This window comes from Apostichopus japonicus, chromosome 17, assembly GCF_037975245.1.
Source record: "Apostichopus japonicus isolate 1M-3 chromosome 17, ASM3797524v1, whole genome shotgun sequence".
Lineage (NCBI taxonomy): Eukaryota > Metazoa > Echinodermata > Holothuroidea > Aspidochirotida > Stichopodidae > Apostichopus > Apostichopus japonicus.
Window position 1 is genome coordinate 32,059,398 of NC_092577.1, and position 20,517 is coordinate 32,079,914.

Below are 20,517 nucleotides of genomic sequence, written 5' to 3' on the forward strand. Positions count from 1 at the left end.
TTTGTCTTTTATTCAAATATAGCGTAAACAATGTATCCAGGTCCATAGCCAGTCCGGAGGCTGCAGGAGGGCCTTCCCCCTCCCCGTGAAGATAACTGCGCCCCACCCCAACCCCCGCCCCATCGGAACCACCATCATGTGTGCGAACGTTTTTTGTATTTTATTCAAATATAGCGTAAACAATGTATCCTGGTCCATAGCCAGTCCTGAGGCTACAGGAGGGCTTTCCCCCTCCCCCTGAAGATCACTGCGCCCCACCCCAACCCCCCGCCCCATCTGAGCCACCATCATGTGTGCGTAAACTTCACAAACTGTTGATGCGTCTCTTTTAACTGTTGGTGCCCCACCAACTCAAAATTTCTTGCTATAGACCTGCCAATATCTTCAACAATTTTGATGTTGTCTTTGAAAATACAACAATGTTGTTGTGTTACATGATGTGCATAGCTACCATTAACAATACAGAGATGTGTGTAACAATTAACTCGTGGTAGAGATGCAAAGATAACTTTGGGCAAGAATTGATCATTTCGGTATTGTGAGAGACAATTACAAACAGCTAAAAGCAGTGCAGATTGCATTTTAATAACAGTTTAGTATAACGTAAAGCTTTTCTTCCTGCCAACGCCATTTGGCGTTCCACAAATTATGAAAACGGATTTGGAAGTTTGCTGAGTAATTCTGTACCTATTTAGTTCGCAAATTATTAAATAAATCAGAAATTCTTGTCAGCCTTATTTTCTGCAGCGAATGTACCTTTTCCACTATAATTCTGGTCTAATAGCAGACACATTGAACATTGTCACAACGTGCGACAGTTTTCTGTTCTTAAGGGAAGTTATTTCTCCAGACCTCACCCACAGTGAAGATGCACGCGTGCGCACCATGCAGATTGACCAATTAATCATCTGCGTTTCAACTGCCGACTAGTGTACCAAGTAACTGCTTAACATGAAATTATTTAGGTTTGGTATCAGGCGATGTGGATAAATAAATTATAACTTAAAATCTAGTCTTTAACTAAAATTAAAACTTTATGTAAAGAGACCTTTTAAGGATAATTTGTTCAAGATTGATCGACATCGGAAGCAACATTCTTATAGTGCATAGCATGTACCTATTTATCCTTTGGCTGAATAGCAGTTCCGCGAGACATTTACTAATAAGACGAATGAACAAAGCTATGAACGCAAACAAATGAGCGGGCTAATTACTTTAACTTGAGTGTCTGTCCTAATCAATTTTTAAACAAACAAACCCAAAAAAAACTAATATAAATAAATACCCCGATGTAAAAATTTACTGTCCAAGAAAGTAATGGTAATGTCACAAAAATAAGCAAGAAAAAAATAGAATATATATAAACAGTTATTTCAAATTCTTAACGAACTGTGATAAAGAATACATATAACAACAGTTGGCAATAGCTCTAAACATATTACTTCCTCAGTATTCATGTTCGGGTCCGAGTAAAACTAATTTAAAAAAAAATAGGGAAATTCTAAGTCCAAATTTGTGATCCTTCATGAATTAATTGATTACACCCGTTAATTGATCAGTCAGTGTAATATTAATAAGTGCCAAAGATAAGTGCCAGCAAAAGTAAATAAAAATCTCTTTCATGGAATTAAAGATCAAACTCTGACACAAGTACCAGTACTGTTTACGTCATCGACTGGCCCCATTGGACCTTTGACCTACCCTAGCTATCCGCGTATTACGTCACTTTAAAATTACGTCATGATTTTATACTGTGGCTTGTTCGATACTATAAAACAATAAAGTTATTTAAAAAAATTAATGCATACTTGTGACATGACACTAAATACAATACAAATAAATCAATACAAATAAATAATATAAAAACCCCAACCAACAACACCAATCGCAGAAATCAGCAGTTACGAAAAAAAATTCCTAAATCATGTATTTTTGTTCCAAGCTCGAGATGAAATGGAGGCCGGTTACTTTGTATATACGCTATACCGTAGTGTCATTGCAGTAATTGAATTTACTGTATACGTAATGCTGACGTGCTCCTATATTTGAAATATTTCTTTTTTAATGCCAGCTTGAACACAAACCTTTTCTTCAAGTAAAAATATTGAAGCATCATAGCACATTCGAGAGGTTAACGAAAAATGTGTACATATGTCCATACATTCATATACTGGCATCAACGTAATTCAGAACATACGTATGTACATACATAAACATACATACATATATATATATATACATATATATATATGTAGAGGTATATGAAGATGGCACGCGCATGCCCAGTTTTAAGCATGAAACGGTCCACGATCACACGGTTACAGTCTCCATGTAACGGGTACTGGAGTTGAGAGTGGATCAAGTTGGTTTTCGTGCAAATACTCTATCTTGGGTACCTTTCTAAAAGACGTTTTACTTTAGTGATTTTTTTTTTCTTCAAGCTGGAGTTAAAGAGTTTGACCTCACTCTTAAGAGGTTTTGAAGGTTTCATTTCTACTGTGAGGGAAAAAAAGGAGCAAGTTCATTTTAAGTTTGGCAGAAAACATAAAGGTAAAACGTTCCATTATAGATGACCAGTTTTTCGTCTTCTAGCAAAATGTGGGATCACTGCCTATATGACGTATAACCCGATGCTTGACCGTCTTCGACGTCTAGGCCTAAAGCATTAATAAATAAACTCAGGAGAATTCAGTAAATATCGCTGTTTTCTTTCCAAATAGTATGTATTGTATAACCTGTACAACCAATTGTACAACCAATATGATGCAACCTATCGGTGGGTATATAAAATATTGAGGAAGTTGGAATATGCAAAGAAATTATCTATTTGACAAAAAGCGCCATCTCACCATCATAACTCATCTTTCATAGAGAATAGTAATTTCAAACGTGTTTACGGAAAAGTATATGAACTGAGGTAAAAGTTAGGATGATTTTCCAATTCACGACCAAAATATAATGAGTTGTGCGAAATGGATGTATTAACTTAACGACAAATAATAACAAAAACAGGTATTGTATAAATCATCGGGGCTTAGAAGGTTTACTACCCGATACAGACACCCCTCCAGACCCCTTTCGCCCCTGTTGTTCCCCTTTCCCCTTAGCACCGGACTTTGATATCGAAGCACCTGGATTAGCACTCCATGGGGACGCTCGAGATGGTGGTCCTAACCGGTTGATATTAGATGGTTTACTGGCAGACTCTTTCACTGTAACACCGCTGTCGGCTTTAGTGGTATTCGCATTACTATCCTTGGACTTCGTGACGTAATTATTGTTACCGTTAGGTGGCACGGTTGCTACCGGTGTCGACTGAAGCCCCGCCGTTGTACCAGGAATATCTGCGAAGAAGTTCGCCCGAGCTGAACGCGGTGAAATCCTTTTGGCACGGTCCTCAGCGATGACGGCAGCCAGGGCGCGCTGAGGAGAGGTCGGTGGACTTTCGGGGGAGTTTGAACTTTGACCGTCTTGCTGTTTCTTTCTGGACTGAATGGCACCTTTGGTCTTGGACAACTGACCCGGAAGTACTTTCATCGGCGCTTCATTGAAGGCAGCTAGCTCACTGGGAGCGATGGGGACGTTATACGGTTTCGGTTTTGGGTGAGGAGGATTAACCGGTGCGCTTATCGATGGGCTTGAAGTGTTAGAGGACGGAGGAGTTTTGATCTGTTTCGGTAAAAGAAAGCCTGGCGGAGCAATCGGATACCGCGGTGATTGGGTCGATGGCGATGTCCCAGGACTGGTTTTCGGTGGTGTTGGAGTGTCACTTGTTCGAGGGGACCAAGATCGGTTTCTTTCAACTCCTCTGGTGATGCGATCAGAACTAGAGGGAAGGCTACCTCGCTTTGGCATGGTCTCCGATCCCGGTGTAGGTAGACCGCGATTTATCCTCATAACGATATCGGTATCTGTATGCCTATCTCGCTCACTGTCACTGTCAGATCGGGCCGGTGAGCCGGTACTCGGTGAGGTACTAGAAACGCGAGACCCAGACGTTTTGGCGGGTGTTTTTCCTTCCTGTTCGAATATTTTCTTTGTAGAGGTCACTAGACTCTTTTCCATCTCCTCGAGTCGCTTCTGGATTTCATGTTTGGCGGGTGAAGTATTCCGCAAATTTGGTGACGTCTTCTTTTCCGTTTCGCGAAGAAAGCTTTTCGCATCGAAACGTCCAGATTTAACTTCTAGTGGTGTCACGGGGGATCTGGAGCCATTTGTGTCCTTGCCGATATCCTTCTGATGTTCAATCGTCGACGGTTTGGAGGCGTCTCTCTGCTTTACGTCAAGCTTTAATATGGCTGGATCTCGCGGTGTCGACTCACCATTAACAGCGCCAATAACCGAACCATTCTTTTCCATAGAATAGTCCGTATCTATGACAGTCTGCTCATTTTTCAAATGATTCGAATCACTCTGCGTACTATCATTAATGATTTTGTCAGTGACATCCTTGGACCCAGTATCGAGGACATCCGGAACTCTTGTCAGACTGACACCTTTGGTGCGATTATCTACTCCTTGTTGGAGCGGTTGTAGGGTTACAGTCTTCACGGTTTTAACCGTTACCGATTTTTGATACGTCCGAGATGGAGATGGCGTACTACTCTCTTTGCTGGGTGAGTTTTTACTCTCGTGTCTAACTGTCGACGTTTTCGAGACGGTACGCTTCTCGACCAAAGGCTTCACCAAGTCCGGTTTCTTTGTTCCAAGGAGGGCGCTCTTCACGTTTATTTCAATACGCGATTGGTGGGGACTCTCCTCCAATGATCTGGATTTTTCCATCCAACCTTGTCGAGTTGATGATGACAGCGGCACGTCATATTCGGAGGCGGATCTGAGATTTCAAATCGATAAGTGAATGGGTTATTGATTAATTGATGTCGATAATAATGTGGTCACAAATTCCCATTTTAAAGTTTCGATTCAATGCAGCTGAAAGTGTACATACATAGTACACATAGCATGTTACTGCAGTTGTATTACTAACAGCGATGCCACATACATATCGCTGATACTGCAGTGAAGGCACAAAACAGTTTAGTACACTAAGATATGCCCTCGACTAGCCACAATGACGTATGGCGTAAATACAACCAATGACATTCTCCCTTTTATACATTAACCATTGTGAGAATTGGAGTATCGATATAATATCAAATCAAGAAACTTTGAAAAGCAGCTTGGTATCTTAAAACATTTCTATCATGTATCATTTGTTCAACCTTATGGCTATATTTTGCATGGTGTTGATATATGTAGAATCACTCAACGTGTGGTGAAGGAAGCTTATCGTTACCGATCTACTACCAAATGAGAAGAGTGTAGCGGGAAGATCTGTAGATAAACGTAGAACAATTAAAAGTAGTTCATGTAGCTGGAATAGAGAGAAATACTTTTCTTTACCATCATCGCTGTTAACGTCACAGTCATCGACAAAGATATCATTTCGTACCGTCGTCATCAGTAATGACACATGCGTCGATATAGTCATTGTGGTTGTCTACAACACTGCTATCAAGGAGAGTATCATTACCCTCGTCATCATTAATGTTAAAGTCATCGTGGTTGTCCAAAACACTTTCATCAAGAAAAGTATCATTAACCTCGTCATCTTTAATGTTAAAGTCATCGTTGCTATCATCGTCGTTTTCAACGTCACTGTCATCCTCAAAAGTTATTATCAGTACCTTCGTCATCGTCTTCGTTACTGTCGTCTAGTCGTCACTTCCGTCACTCCCATCGTCAATTCGTTTGGTCGACGTGATTGTCATGGTCGCTAAAGTCATCCTCATCGTCGGAGGACAACCCCGCATGTCGTCATCAATATCAGAGTCTTTTCTACTACACCTCACAGTCATCGTCATTTACATATTCTCGTAGTCCATCGTCCGTAAGTGTAATCGTCACTCATCATCACTTTCGTCGTCACTTCTAACGTGTCTGTCGTCAATGAAATCCTCATAGTAACTGCCCATCGTCATCATAGCCATCAACAGTCATCAACAGTCTCACATTCATCAACACGTCCGTCGTCATAAACAACACTGTACATCGTCACAGATATCATTACCGTTATCATCGTCATCAATGTCGTCACTTTGTTCACATTCCATGGCAACCAGTCAGACTATTCGTCAGAATCCATCGAGATCGATGTCACTCATTACCTGCGTTATCATCACCATCATGGTCCTAACCATAGACATCATCATAGTATCATTTGTTACATCTTCAGACGGTACATTAAAACTGGGAATCTCGCAACTTTTGTTTGTTCGAGACCATGTAAGATTGTAAGAAGTTTTGCTTCACTGCATGCCATTAAACCTAAACCATATGCAACGCAAAGCCCAATGATGAGCCACGCCCATTAATCAAAGGCTTAATGACGAATCTTTCACACGACACTAGTTTTTTAATGGAAAGGTCTTGTTTACAAGATTACCACACCAATTTCACTTTCATTTAGCCTTTCCGAGGTCAAATCCCTGCTTTGGACATTGCTAATGCTAATGAAGTATTAATGAGGTAATGAGGCAAAACAATCGGTAACCATCCAAAGCAGTCTACAATCCCCTCCTGCCCCCACTCACCCCTAATCTCTGTGCTACCCTTTGGACCCGTATCTGGGTTTCAATATCTTTTGTCCCATGTTAATCACCCTATAACAACACTTTTCACTTGTCGGCCCTCCCTCACTCATCCATCAAATCTGTAGAGACATTGTTTCTAAGGATTTTTACCTTTTCAGCTTGGCGGCAAAGTTATGTCTAACTTTTCTCTTGTAGTCGTTCAAATCGTCTTGGACGAATGCCAGTTGGTCCATTACCTATACAAGAATCGTTCATCGAAATATGAACATACACCTTATGCATATGTATGAGATTGGTAGCCAAATTGTACATATTCATCATGGTCAAGAACCACGTGATGCCGTTAGTTGCATGCTTACCTGTCATGATCAGTAGTAGTGCTAGGAGTGGGCGTGGTTAAAGCAGTCTAAGACAGGAGACGTTCAGAAGAGGAGAGAAAGAGAATATTTTGTTGTTAATAATATCTTTGTTAGTACAACTATATTATGCATTTTGATATATTGCATGTTAGTAAGCAAACGAAGCTTGTAAGCAAAATGTATGTTATGTCACAGTAGTTTCTTTTGTTGTGTGCACCCTAAATCGTATCTGTACAACGAGGTAAATGAATCTGGAGGATTCATGTCAATTGGGTGCGCGCGTACCATGTATGGAGGGTCATGTGATGTGTTCCAGGGTGGTACTATACTGATATTTCTCTGTAGCAGTTCGAGAACAGTGTTAGTGACTTCGTGAAAGATTGGTCGGTTCGGACATGGGAACTAACGGCATAAGAAGGTACTGGTACTTCAGGCCTACGAAATAGTGCTAATATGCTAACGTTCAACCTTATTCTCTTGAATGAAGACAGGCTTTCTACATAATCTTACTTATTAATACAGCTCTAGGGGCAAGCTTTGTCTCATATGGCCTAACGTTATTACTACACGCTATAAGTGAGTGTAGAAATGGGAAATGTGGGGAAATGTTTAGTTCAGTGCAACCACGGAATTCTCCATGGAACAGAGCCTAATGCTGTTCGACGGGAATATAGCTATCACGTTAGGCTACAGGCACGGTTATTGCTAGGTAACGGGTGTCGTCTGCTGCTCTAAGCGCGCAAACTCATTTACGTACTAGTTGGGTGAAATCATCATGCGTAATAGGGAGAGTAGTATATTAGTACCACCCTGGAACACATCACATGACCCTCCATACATGGTACGCGCGTACGCGCTTATTTACTGTGTGATAGTTTCTCCAGATTCATTTACCTCGTTGTATCTGTAATGGATAATCGATGTATTAAACGTGATCGATGGCGCTCTTTAGTGAGGGCAGTAAAACAAATGACAAACAACATTATAAAGAAAAAACTTTGTTTAGAAACGTTGTTTGCGTTTGTACTTCGTATGCATAGTTATATGAAGATGTTCACATCTGCGCTGTGATGTTGGTTCGTGGCAATGTCAGTCGGTTGCTTTGTTATTAAATTTCATACAATGTAACACACACAAACACACACATATATATATATATATACATATATATATATATATGTATATATATATATATATATATATATATATATATATATATATATATATATATATATACTATATTACTAGAGAAACCAGAGAAATAAGATATGACTCATAATTGACAAATAAGGAGTAATGTTTTAGAAAATACTAAAACATTTCTCCTTATTTGTCAATAATGAGTCATATCAGATTTATTGTTATTAAATTTCATACAATGTAACACACACAAACACACATATATATATATATATATATATATATATATATATATATATATGTATATATATATATATATATATATATATATATATATATATATATATATATATTATACTACTAGAGAAACCAGAGAAATAAGATATGACTCATAATTGACAAATAAGGAGTAATGTTTTAGAAAATACTAAAACATTTCTCCTTATTTGTCAATAATGAGTCATATCAGATTTCTCTGCTTTTGTCTATTAATATTTTCTTTTGGAGTACACGTGGATTTTTCTTTATATATATTTGCTTTGCTACAAGCTAGAAGTTTAAGTTACTTTGGGTACATGTGTTCAGTATTCGTTTCTCAGTATGATTATTGGATAACATTGGCACAAGTTATTAAAGCGAAACACATGCACATGCATTATGACGTCATAAACCCTACAGATAGTCCTTGAAAACGAATCCACTTCAATAAAATACTATTGCAGTGTTTTTGTTGTCTGCGAGTGTGCTATATATATATATGACATAACAAAGTTGGCACGTGATCATCCATTCAAACTGAATAAAAAACAATTGGCATTTGGCACTTTGCCGAATTGGTCCTTTTCCTTATGTAACAGAGCGTCAAAACTGAACAGCACGTTTTCCTTACACTGTCCGACAACAGGTAACATGGCACATGCTTCATATGTGTATACATGTATATGTTTTACATGCATTCATGCTGTAACTGCAGGCTCATGTTTATCATACTTGCCCAAGTCGTTTAATGCAAACATTGTCCCAAACATGACATGGGTAAAATCATGAGGTGACACCAAGTCAAGTATATATGTAAATATATATAATACTCATATATGATAGCGATCCAGAGAGGGCGTATGTTGTAGTAGTGGTGCCCTCACTGACAAATTGACGTTGGTACATACTGACGCACATTATCGAGGGCGCTATCTCAAAATGTACAAAACATAGTATACTGCGTCGTTTCACGAATGTCCAAAATTTCAGATATATTCCATTCATGCTTTGACGACATCTTCATTCATTTGTTATAGAAAAGATTATAGAAATACAATAGAGAATGATATCAGGCGCTTATACAAAGGTTAACTTTGAGTTTTCGAGGTAGGCGCTGTGTCCTGATGGACAAAAACGTACGGAGGTCAACATCAGTTAACTGAACGGGTAGAGGGGGTGGGGTGTTCAATGTGACTTAATTTTTAGTTCAGAAGAAAATGGCTAAATACAAAATGAAGTCATCGCCTTAAAACAATCCATCTTTTGTTCATCTATAGGGAAATTATGTGATTTGATAGTATGGCGTACGCTGTAAGTAACAACGTTCACACGGTAGACTATACAAGGGTTTCGTCATACAACGTAATTGTGAAAACAGTATAGGCTCTTATACACGCTATTTCACAATTGAATAGAAAAATTATGTTTTGCCGCATTAAGATGTTGATAGGAATGCAATAAAACATAATAATAGTACATTGGAAAACTTGTTCAAGTTGTCTCTTTGTCAAACAGTGTCCAAAGGGATTTTTTCCCCTTATGTATATATATATATATATACATATCCTCAATACGCAGGTGAACCATATCATTCTCTACTATATTTCTATGTTGTAAGAGCAATCCAGTAGGGGCGAATCACCCCACATAAACCATCATCCCAGTTCAATAACGCAAATCTGATTAACAGAGGTAATTATCCATACCTGCTTGGTATTTGAAAGAGGAATTACTGCTATTAAAGGTAACAGAAATATAACAAAATATAAAATTCAGTTAAGAACAGACTTTAACGAAAAATAGAAGGTGAACCATGCAATCTAGGGAAGCTGTTAACAACATGTAATATATATATACATATATATATATATATATATATATATATATATATATATGTGCTTGAAATGTTGAATTATAAGCGTTTTAAGTTTTCATATTATGCGACATGCAGCTATAATATATAGGAAGTTGTCAAGGGGATATCGAAATTATACAAAACAAGCAAATATTGATTGATTTGGTTATCGAAATACTGCAATATAGGGCTGTCATTTCACGATGATTTCAAATACTCGCTAAAACAAAACACAGTTAGAAATAGGACAAAACTATCTTTTATAGGGGAAACAGAGAAAATATAAACGGCATATATTAAACTTTAGACACCTAAAATTCGAAATTGTACGTATGCAGAAGTTGTTATATTCATATAGAAGCATAACGTGCCGTACCCTTTACTACCTCATCTCTCGCATACCCCTTCACCCCTCCCCCCCGCCCATTCACCCTCATCTTTCACGTTGCCCTTTCAAGATAGTAAACCCACTTGCACATATGTGATCGACAAAGGCCATCACTTTAACTCAAATCGATGCCCTATGTATCCATTACGATGTTTTGGTTAGTTGTCTTTATAATTTTACTATTAGAAACATATATAATGAGGCAAGGGGGGGGTGAGGAACATTGCGAGGCGACTGCGAGGGATTAACCAGTGTGATTGGATAACACAAAAGGATACAAGTGAGTCTTGCAAGTAGATATATTTCTTTAAACATTGCAGATCTGCTTTCGTTTGCGCGGATATTAATGTTTAGGGATTTGAGTTCTTACATAGGTAATGGGTGTACTCAACCCCCCCCCCCCCCACCCCACCCCCTTTTCCCTCCAGGCTTGACTATTGTGACCTTTAGAGATCCTTATTAAGTCAAAGTCAAAAGTCTAAATGCCTGGAATTGAACGGTTGCTGAACATTTGGACAAAATGATGCCACAATTTGTAAGTCTGCGGGGATGTGGCTGTACACACATAAAATGTTAATTATTGTTTAGGGAATTGTGGCTTCATGTTGTCGGTAAACTAGAGTTGTATTGGGAATACCCATTGTTTAGACTTAATTGGATTTTAATCAAACCAAAAACAAAAATTCAAAGGAGGCGAAACTTTAAGCGATACACCGCGTGTCATACGTTTTAGGACACACGAATCAAGTTCTGACTATTTTATAGTCTGTGCTCTTTATTTTCAATTCAGCATATTAGGTATTGTTAAATAGTATCACATCAGATGTTACGTTTACCGTTCACTTTTTTTCGTACTTGTTTCATTCGCATATCAAAACGGCGTTATTTACAAAGTCATGTTTCTTATAAAGTATAACTATAACTATCTTTATTCATTAATATGCATAAAATCATGAATGCTACATCAAATGTACAGTTTTAAGTAAAAACGGGATGTATGTGGGGGTGGGTGGGGGGGGCGTTCATCCTCTTTCCGTTATTGCAGTACCAAATCTACGTATTTTGCTTACTGCGCAATTAACTTGATTATTCTAGTCAAGTGTAACAACAAAACTGACCAATCGCCATGTCACTTTCTACTTTGTCATAAAACATCGATATATTTATTAATTAGGTTTCCTCAACATGGCTGTACAATATGGTCCTTTAAGCCTTCCGTAGAATTTCAAATTTAGAATCATTACCGTCTTTGCCTAGCCCTATTCCCTAACGTACGATTTTGCCAATAAATTGTTCCCTAACGTATAGTCTATAACCTACATTCGAATATAATATTCACGCAAACCTTTTTGAATGCATCATCTTCTTCGTCCTTCGATGAGATTGGTATGTGAGATTCTGATGGTTGTTTCTTTAACGGCCACGACACCCCGACCTCCTTACGTTGCTTGGATGAAAGTGGTGGCGTGCTCTGCAAATAAGAAATTCAGACGGACTTTTGTATAGGTATGGTCTGTACGATTAACATGTTGCGATCTTCAACATATATCGAAGATGTTAATTCAGTAAACTATTATAATCATCCCCAAATGTGCATTTTATTCACATTTATTTAAATCATGCAGCGATGGTGGTCTTATAACGGAGAACTGGACTCACACATCAACTCTGTATACTGGGCTACCTATGCATCCTACACTTTTTGTTATTATCGGCGGGGAGACTGTCATACTGTTTATGTTATATAGCTAACAGCCAATGAGAGGTATACATATTTGGTTATCCCCGACACGTCCAATTATACCAGGACATTGTACGTTGGCTGACAGTCTGTACATCGATTTTGGATAGACCTGAGATTAAACTAGAGACATGATGCCTGGATAACAATAAGATTATTGTGAATAACTTTGTTAACATTTTGGTTTTCATGAAAATCGTAGAACCCGTTACGTTCATTAAACATTAAATAGATATTCCCGCGAGAATGTCCAAAATCTGCAGTAGAGAAGACGTCCGTTGACCCCAGTGAAATATGACCTCCACCGTATTGATTTAATTTTTCAGTCATCTTATTTTCAGCACTGCTTCTCAAACTGAATGGGCCTAACGTATATGGAGGTATATTATACCTCCATGGCCTAACTTTCTATAACTGTAAACCGTGTACGTGGGTCGGGTAAGAGTAACTGGTTTGGCACAATACTTTTAACGACCTCATATACACTGGCTGACTGGTGATCTCAACTTTTATATTTTTTCAGATGTGTGTTATCTTGCCGACGCAAACACACATGACGAACTTCCCACGCACGCATGCACTGGTGTTAAGAACCGCCTTGTATTTACATAGCGAAACCTAAGAAGCGCTCAGTAAATATAAAACTAGGTTCAGTTACACAAGGCAAAATTTGGAGGTATAACATGCCACTTTTGTATCGCTGTGGCTTAACCAACAGTATGCAAATACGAAAGACCTACTTTCCATTGTACACAAAGCCGCTTAAGGATGTACTCATCCATGAATCAGAAATATCGAATAGGATTAATGAAAAACAAATGCAAAAACTATTTTGAAAGGTTAAACCCAACCATGGTTTTCAAAACTGGTTGTAGTTCCACAAGCTGCCACATTTTGATAAATACTGTACCGATGAACACTGGTAAGGTTTGAGTGCCCTGTTCGCAGAAGACCGGTGGTCCGATTCTCCATCGGTTTTCATTCATATATTCGCAACAAATTTATTTGAAATTTGTAGGTCTCTAAAGATATTAATACCTACAGCGTTTATTATTATACCGAAAGGCAGAGTTCCTCGGTAGTATGTTAGTGGTGAGCCCCCCCCCCCTGCAAAGTGGGATTCAATTCCCCGCCGGGGAGATCTTTTTGACAAGGCACATCATCATTAATATATTCACAATGTAGAAAATTTTAAAATATCAACAAAACAAAAAAATCGAAAATGTGTTACACTATTTAGTTATCATTCTACCGAAAGGCAGAGGTCCTCGGTAGTATAGTGGTGAGTATCTCCGCCTGTCACGCGGAAGACCGGGGTTCGATTCCCCGCCGGGGAGGTCTTTTTTGATTCAGCACTCATGAATACATTTCGCAACTAATTCTTGTTTAGTTCTAGCTTCAATTCTCATGACACATATATAATATTGATTTCTTTGTACTTTGTACAGAAGCCAAAAACAACAGCTGTTCCTGCAGGCGCTGTTTTTTTTTTTTTTTGACTGATGGATTTAACAAATAGACGTTATGCCGCTTGATTATATTTAACCAATTTATATTACATGAGGCAAATTTCCAGGCAAAACTGTCAAGATTTGTGACAGACATCGACTTGCAAAAGGGTAATTCCAAAGCTTAAATCATTTCGTTTTACATTAGACAAATGAACTAATACTATTTGAACATTTATTCAACTGTTTACAGCAATTATCCCCGGTAGTATAGTGGTGAGTATCTCCGCCTGTCACGCGGAAGACCGGGGTTCGATTCCCCGCCGAGGAGACAATATTTTTCTTTAAACATAAAATATTTTTTATTTCAATAATACAGGCAGCTTCTTCACACTTTTCGTTACATTTTGTTATTTGCTCGAATTGGCGACTTTATAGCATTACATACGATTTTTTATAGTTTTTTTTTTATAGTGATGTATTGTTATGTGGTAGGCCGGCATTTACGTGGTTATACATTATATTAACTACTGTAATGTTCTTATCAGCAACAATTTTAAAATATATTCCGCATATGGTTGACGGGTACAAAGTTTATTATAAATCTATGGCACTTTAACTGACATCGTAAATACGTGCTCACATAACAAAAACCACAAAAACAGATAACAAGTTGTAATTTTTAACTGCCGGCTTGGTTGCTTAAAGTGGTTGGTTACGTGTCTTACGCAAACTAAAGGAACACTGTCCTATTTCACAATAACAGCCTACAATAATCGTTTCTAACAGGCATTATTATTTTTCTGTTTTGTTTTTGTTGTCTCCTAATGAGTTTACTTTTAAATTAATTAATGTTGCTTACCTTAGCTCGAATTGGAGAAGAGGTAGATGAAGATATATCGGTGGTTTCTTTTAGAGAGTTGAGCTGTAATGCAAAAGTAACAATAAATTTAGAATTATAATTTTTTCAATTATATAATTACATTACGTTGATATACATTTCGGAATTATATAATTATGTAACTGCACAGTTAGGATTTGAACCTATGCTCTTAAGATATATCAATTACTTAAGACACGCCAATGGCAAATTGGGAATCATGCAGTATATGAAATGGGAAGGTGTGGAAGGAAAAGGGAGAATGGGTGAACTACAGACAGAATGAAATATATATTTCCATTGTGTAGGTATACATTTGAGAACTATATAATTCAACAAGTGCGCAGGTATTTATTCTTCCATACTAAAACTGACTTATTAAAGACTACTCAATCGATAGCAAGGTAGAATAAGGTTGTTTCACACTTGACATGGGATGTTTAAACTTTCGTATAGTTTTGGTCCATGAGTAAAATCTTGGTTTCAGAGAATGTAACACAATATGGATATTTGCCTTTGTGCCTTTCAACAGTCTATTTCCTTATATACTAAATTAACAATTAACATTAACAAGAAAATCTCAATCGAGGAAAGATTGAAACTAATTTCAATAAATACAATATAGGTTTAAATTACCATATTGTAGTAATTCTAAGTAAGCATTCTTTAGTTTATCTCATTGAAATTGGGTCAATTTCACAAATGATATTATAGAATGATAAAGACACGAGAACTAAAGCATCTCTAGCGTTCATTACATGGACAAATTTCAAAAGAGAGATTTTCCCGATTAGGGCTAGCACGGGCGAAATGTGTTGTATTCTTCTTTACATGAGCTATCCTTGTTATGTTCTCACCTGAAGAATAAGTTCGTCTAATTTGGCCATGTCTTCTTTTCTACATTCCAAACTTTCTTGTAATCTGGATATCAAATTAGATCTTTCTCTACGCCATAAATCTCTCTCTCGCTGGAATCTCTCGTCGATTTGAGTATATTTCCTGTCTCTGTCCTTATAAGCTAAAATATCTTGATCTCGCTGTAAAAAAAAAACAGAAATGGAAAAAGGAAAACGGAAGATAAAACCAGTATCTATAAAGCACATTTAGTCTTTATCCGATGTTGTTACGTAACTTAATTCGTGTTCAGTACAGTAACGGTTTAACTTAATTGGTACATCACATTATTGTAGTCAATTAAGATATCCTTAACATGCTGTCAATTGTATGTTATATCTCCCCGAATACACAAAACATTGGGTTCAAGTCCTCACCAGTAGGGCATCTGACACAAGAATTTAAGATGCTAACTGCCAGGTGCGAAGCGAGGAATTTGCCAATGGAGGGGCGAAGCTTGTAGGCAAACTATCTAAGCGTATGAGTTGGCGCGAAGCGTACAAACAAAATTGGCCGAAAATGCCTCCCAGATCACTGGAAATGGCCTTGTAAGTTGCATCTAAGCATTTTCTACTTTGAAATTACTAGCGATATCATAATTTTTTTTTAAATATGCTCAAGGAGGGGGGGGGGGGGAAAGGGGGCGCCCCGCCCCCTTTGGCTACGCGCCTGCTAACTGATTTATCTATTGTTGCCCCCTCATTTCTTTATTTTATTTTCTTCATTTACTTCTTTGCTTTTTCATTTGACTTATTTTCAGGGTTGTCAAACATTATGAAACACAGAAAAGTTGGATACAGGAAAATGATTAACAAACCCGCTAGCCAGGTATCAAAGTCGGAGGTTCGAATCTCTATCGCGGACGACTTTTGACACGATTTTATTCATGAAATGGAGCAGAATATCGCCTTCTCCGAGTTCGATTCCCAACTAGGATGGTACTTGAATAACTGACAATAAGTACTCATCAGGCCCACTGTGTATTTTTTTGCTTAAAAACAAGAAAACTATATCTCACTTCTCTAATTTTGACGGCATATTTAGCGCCCTCTTCTTCCCAGCTTTTCTGTTCTCTTCTGTAGCCTTCTCGAACAGTCGTTGCATCTAACTGTCTCTTCTCTTCTGCTTCTTGTACGTGACTTTCGAGTTGTAATATTTTCTGGTTTGCTTCCGTTAACAATCTCATATTTTCCGCCCTCTCTTGATCCCAAGCTGTTTGAAGACGAGTCTGCAAATCCTCAAGTTTCACTTTCTTCAGTTTTGTCTGCTGTTCCAGCTGAAAGTAGGAAATGAAAATTTGCGCATAATTCTTTTTTGTGGTTTTTGATTTTTGAAACTACAGGTGAAAAATAATTGCTTCAACGTCCATTATACAGGAGAAGTCACGTAAAGACAGCGTAATTTTCCTTTGCCTTCTCTTAACGGTGTGAAATAGCGGTATAAACATTGTTAAGGTAATTAATTAGTCGGTTAAACGGTATACCCGGAAAGGAATAATTATTGACTGCGTGTATGTCGGGTAGTCGGAGCTTACATGCCAGAGATGTCTTGAAGGTGTATTTTGAGTAGGATTATATCTGTTTTAGTCATTATACCACATGTAACATTCACATATTTGGGGGGGGGGGGATATAACGAAAATCACAACAAAAAACCTTTCTTTAACAATTAGGTAAAACAAAAGAGGCGAAAGTGGAATCGACAACTGTGCCTCAAAATGTACATATTCCGGTGTTAAAGATAATTTAAAAGGTATAACTCGAATAATAGATATAACATGACCTTCCATCATAATAAGAACATTCGCATTCTTATTGATATTATCAGATGTCACAATGTGGTTGTTTTTCTTTGGAAGGGGGAGGGGAGGGGTGGGGGCACTTTCAGAAATATGAGATCTAACGGTAAAGGTGTGTCTCTTCTTAACGTTGTTTTTCAATAGCGCCATTTCTCTTATATAATCGTTAGAAATAAATGCTACGTGCTCATAATAAAAGGACTCCCGTAAAAAGGACTTGGTTGAAAAGGCATCCTGTCTGAAATCAGAGAACACGTTGCGATGGTAACAGCAAACTTCTTAAAATTGATTAAGAATTTCCTGGTAAACGAAGGCGTCAGCATAGGTTTGAATCATTCTGTTTTCGACAAACGTGTTTGTGTGGGAGTCGAGGCTGTAACTACATAGAGAGATAGCACCATAGGCACATCCATTTTGCGGTATCGAAATTAGCTTCATCTGTGATGAATATAAAACTTTTGAGTTATATGCCCATATATGAATCACGGGAAATGAAACGCACGTTACTGAGAGTGTATATATATATATATATATATATATATATATATATATATATATATATTCTCATACATTATCATGTGTGTGTGTATGTATTTTCCTGTGTCGGGCACTGTAGCACCTGAAAACTTAAATGTCAACTTCGTGGTGACGGAAGCAGGACACTTCGCCCAACAACCATTTCGCCCAACTGCCATTTCGCCCAACCTTACCATTTCGCCCAACCAGCCTGGTCATTTCGCCCAACCAGCCTGGTCATTTCGCCCAACCAGCCTGGTCATTTCGCCCAACCAGCCTGGTCATTTCGCCCAACCAGTCTGGTCATTTCGTCCAACCTTGATTAAATATGATATTTCAAAAGGAAACGTTCGGGAATTGTTAACGTTACAGGATACGAACCGAATATTAAGGAAACTTGAGGATTGATCAGTGTTTTAGGGGTTAGGTTTGATAGGTTTGATATAGTAAACGTTCGGGAATTGTAAACGTTACGGGATACGAACCGAGTATTAAGGAAACTTGAAGTCGTGGTTAAATTGATTATATATGTGATTATATATATATTTTTTTCAATTTAATAAGAAAACGTTCGGGAATTGTTAGTCAGTAGGATGGATCAGTGTTTTAGGGGTTAGGTTTGATAGGTTTTAATAAAGACCGATTCCCTTGTGTTTGTATAATAATATAACTTCCATTGTATGCGTAAACGCCTAAAGTAGTGTAATCCTCCCATTATACCCGAAATAACTGCTCAGACTCCGATCGATATCGAGCGGACCTCACTTTTTTATTTACCTATTACGAAGTAACCTAACCCAAAATAAATCAAATTGAACTAGTGGAATAGAAAAAGTAATATTATTCTGACTGAATATTAGTAAAAATAAGGTTGGGCGAAATGACCAACACGGTTGGGCGAAATGACCATGCTGGTTGGGCGAAATGACTATGATGGTTGGGCGAAATGACCATGCTGGTTGGGCGAAATGACCAGGCTGGTTGGGCGAAATGACCAGGCTGGTTGGGCGAAATGGCAGTTGGGCGAAATGGTTGTTGGGCGAAGTGACTAGAAAGCGTGGTGACAAAGGTCACTAATTTACCACTGCCACTATGAAATCCTACGTCACATATGCAAATGAAGGTTTAATCCCTGAAAAAATGTGAAAGCCCACCCCACCCCCCAAATATCACAAATTAGAATCCTGTTTGGCTCTGATCGCAGACTATGACAATTAAATGGCTTTGCTTGGACAACTTACTCTAGTAATCCGTGCTTGTAGCTCAGTGTGGGTTACTTGCCAAGCCGCCTTATCGCTCGCAATCCCTCTTTGTAACATTTCACATCTACTTCGCTGAGATGCAAGCTGTATATTAACCTCTCTCTTTTCTCTTTGTACGTCATCAAGCAGTTGTCTTGTTCGTTTGGCCTTCCATATGAAGAGAGGGAACAAAATTGACATGGATATATCGTTAACAGCAACATACATTCCTTAGAATCTATAACGACGTTACAAAATGTGACGGAGGAGGAAAGGGGTGATCGAGGAAAGGAGATATTATTTCCCGGGTAACATAAATCACTTCCCCAAATTTAATTGTGGTTCGATTTCGCAATGTGTCTTCCCCACCCAACAACCCCTCCGCACTCACCCGCCCACCAAACACCTCGCCAGGTTTCCATAACAATCGATATACTTACAGCTAGTGAATCTTTCTCTTGTTCAAGTTTCAATTCCTTGCAATACTTTTGAGAATTTTCTAAGAGTGCTTTCAACCGCTGGCATTCGTCTTCCTTCACGTTCATTTGTCCCTTGAGAGATGAATAATCCGTAGTCTCGCACTCCAGCCGTTTTTGCAACCTGCCTAATTCTTCCGTAAAATAACGAGTTTCTGCCTCGAGTTTAAAGCGATAGACCGACAACTCGTTCTTCCAAACTTTCTCTTGACGGTTTAATCGCTTCTCGTAATCTTTCTTATTTTCCTCTAGTCCCACGTGATCTTGTGAAAGCTTTGACATATCCGACTGGAGTTTCTTCGCATTGAGATCTTTCTCTTCGATCTAAACATGAACGAGAATGATATACGTTTAAAGCACGATTTATATTGAAATTAATTGTAAAGAAAAAGGTATTTATTTCAAATCGTATACGCCGGATGAAGAATGACGTCATGACATGCTCCTGTCCATATAGCCTTCGAACTAGCCAACACGATACAGGGTTAACTATTAACTCAGTTTCTTTCATAATTCCTCGCACTATATTCTTGGTCGATTGGAATCATTATCAGATATTGGTCATTATTTCGGGGAAAAACACGTAATTTTACTTAAACATATTCTCATATTTTGAGTTGTAGTAACTTACAACAAAGAAGATTCAATGAATATTTATTTCAGATTTCAGTTCTTAATTTAAGACAATGCAATCCTTGACAATTCAATTGTTTCAACATAAGCTAAACAGATTCTGCTTAATTTATTTATGTATTATTCTAGTTGAGGTTTTGAAAATGAGCTAAAGCTTCTAACCTCGCTCTTTTGTACAAGTTATGTTTTTCAAGAGTGCATAACGTAAAATGTTATACGTGTGGCTTTCGCTCAAACCTATAGACTGCTCCTTTAAGATATATATTGTTTAGAAGGACGAATGTTAGATTTGGGCTG

At 38.0% G+C, this 20,517-nt stretch overlaps 1 protein-coding gene and 2 non-coding genes across 12 annotated transcripts in view; 2 read left to right on the forward strand and 1 right to left on the reverse strand.

Annotated features, from left to right (window-relative positions):
• Positions 1-1,509: 1,509 nt before the first annotated feature.
• Positions 1,510-20,517, reverse strand: part of LOC139984048 (uncharacterized) — a 99,770-nt gene continuing 80,762 nt past the window's right edge. For 7 of the 10 annotated variants that reach the window (XM_071997705.1, XM_071997707.1, XM_071997710.1 and 4 more), the window contains 8 exons: positions 19,552-19,911; positions 19,112-19,279; positions 16,575-16,832; positions 15,520-15,699; positions 14,645-14,707; positions 11,939-12,064; positions 6,744-6,829; positions 1,510-4,834 (listed from right to left, as the gene is read on the reverse strand). In XM_071997705.1, coding sequence (XP_071853806.1) covers positions 3,025-4,834; positions 6,744-6,829; positions 11,939-12,064; positions 14,645-14,707; positions 15,520-15,699; positions 16,575-16,832; positions 19,112-19,279; positions 19,552-19,911 — 3,051 coding nt within the window. In that variant the 3' untranslated portion in view covers positions 1,510-3,024. Of the gene's footprint in view, positions 4,835-6,743; positions 6,830-6,952; positions 7,000-10,056; positions 10,086-11,938; positions 12,065-14,644; positions 14,708-15,519; positions 15,700-16,574; positions 16,833-19,111; positions 19,280-19,551; positions 19,912-20,517 lie in introns of those variants that run through there. The other 3 variants (XR_011798915.1, XM_071997709.1, XM_071997712.1) reach the window with 3 other exon arrangements.
• Trnad-guc (transfer RNA aspartic acid (anticodon GUC)) lies at positions 13,600-13,671 on the forward strand. The gene has a single exon. It is a non-coding gene; the product is annotated as a tRNA-Asp (tRNA).
• Positions 14,042-14,113, forward strand: Trnad-guc (transfer RNA aspartic acid (anticodon GUC)). The gene has a single exon. It is a non-coding gene; the product is annotated as a tRNA-Asp (tRNA).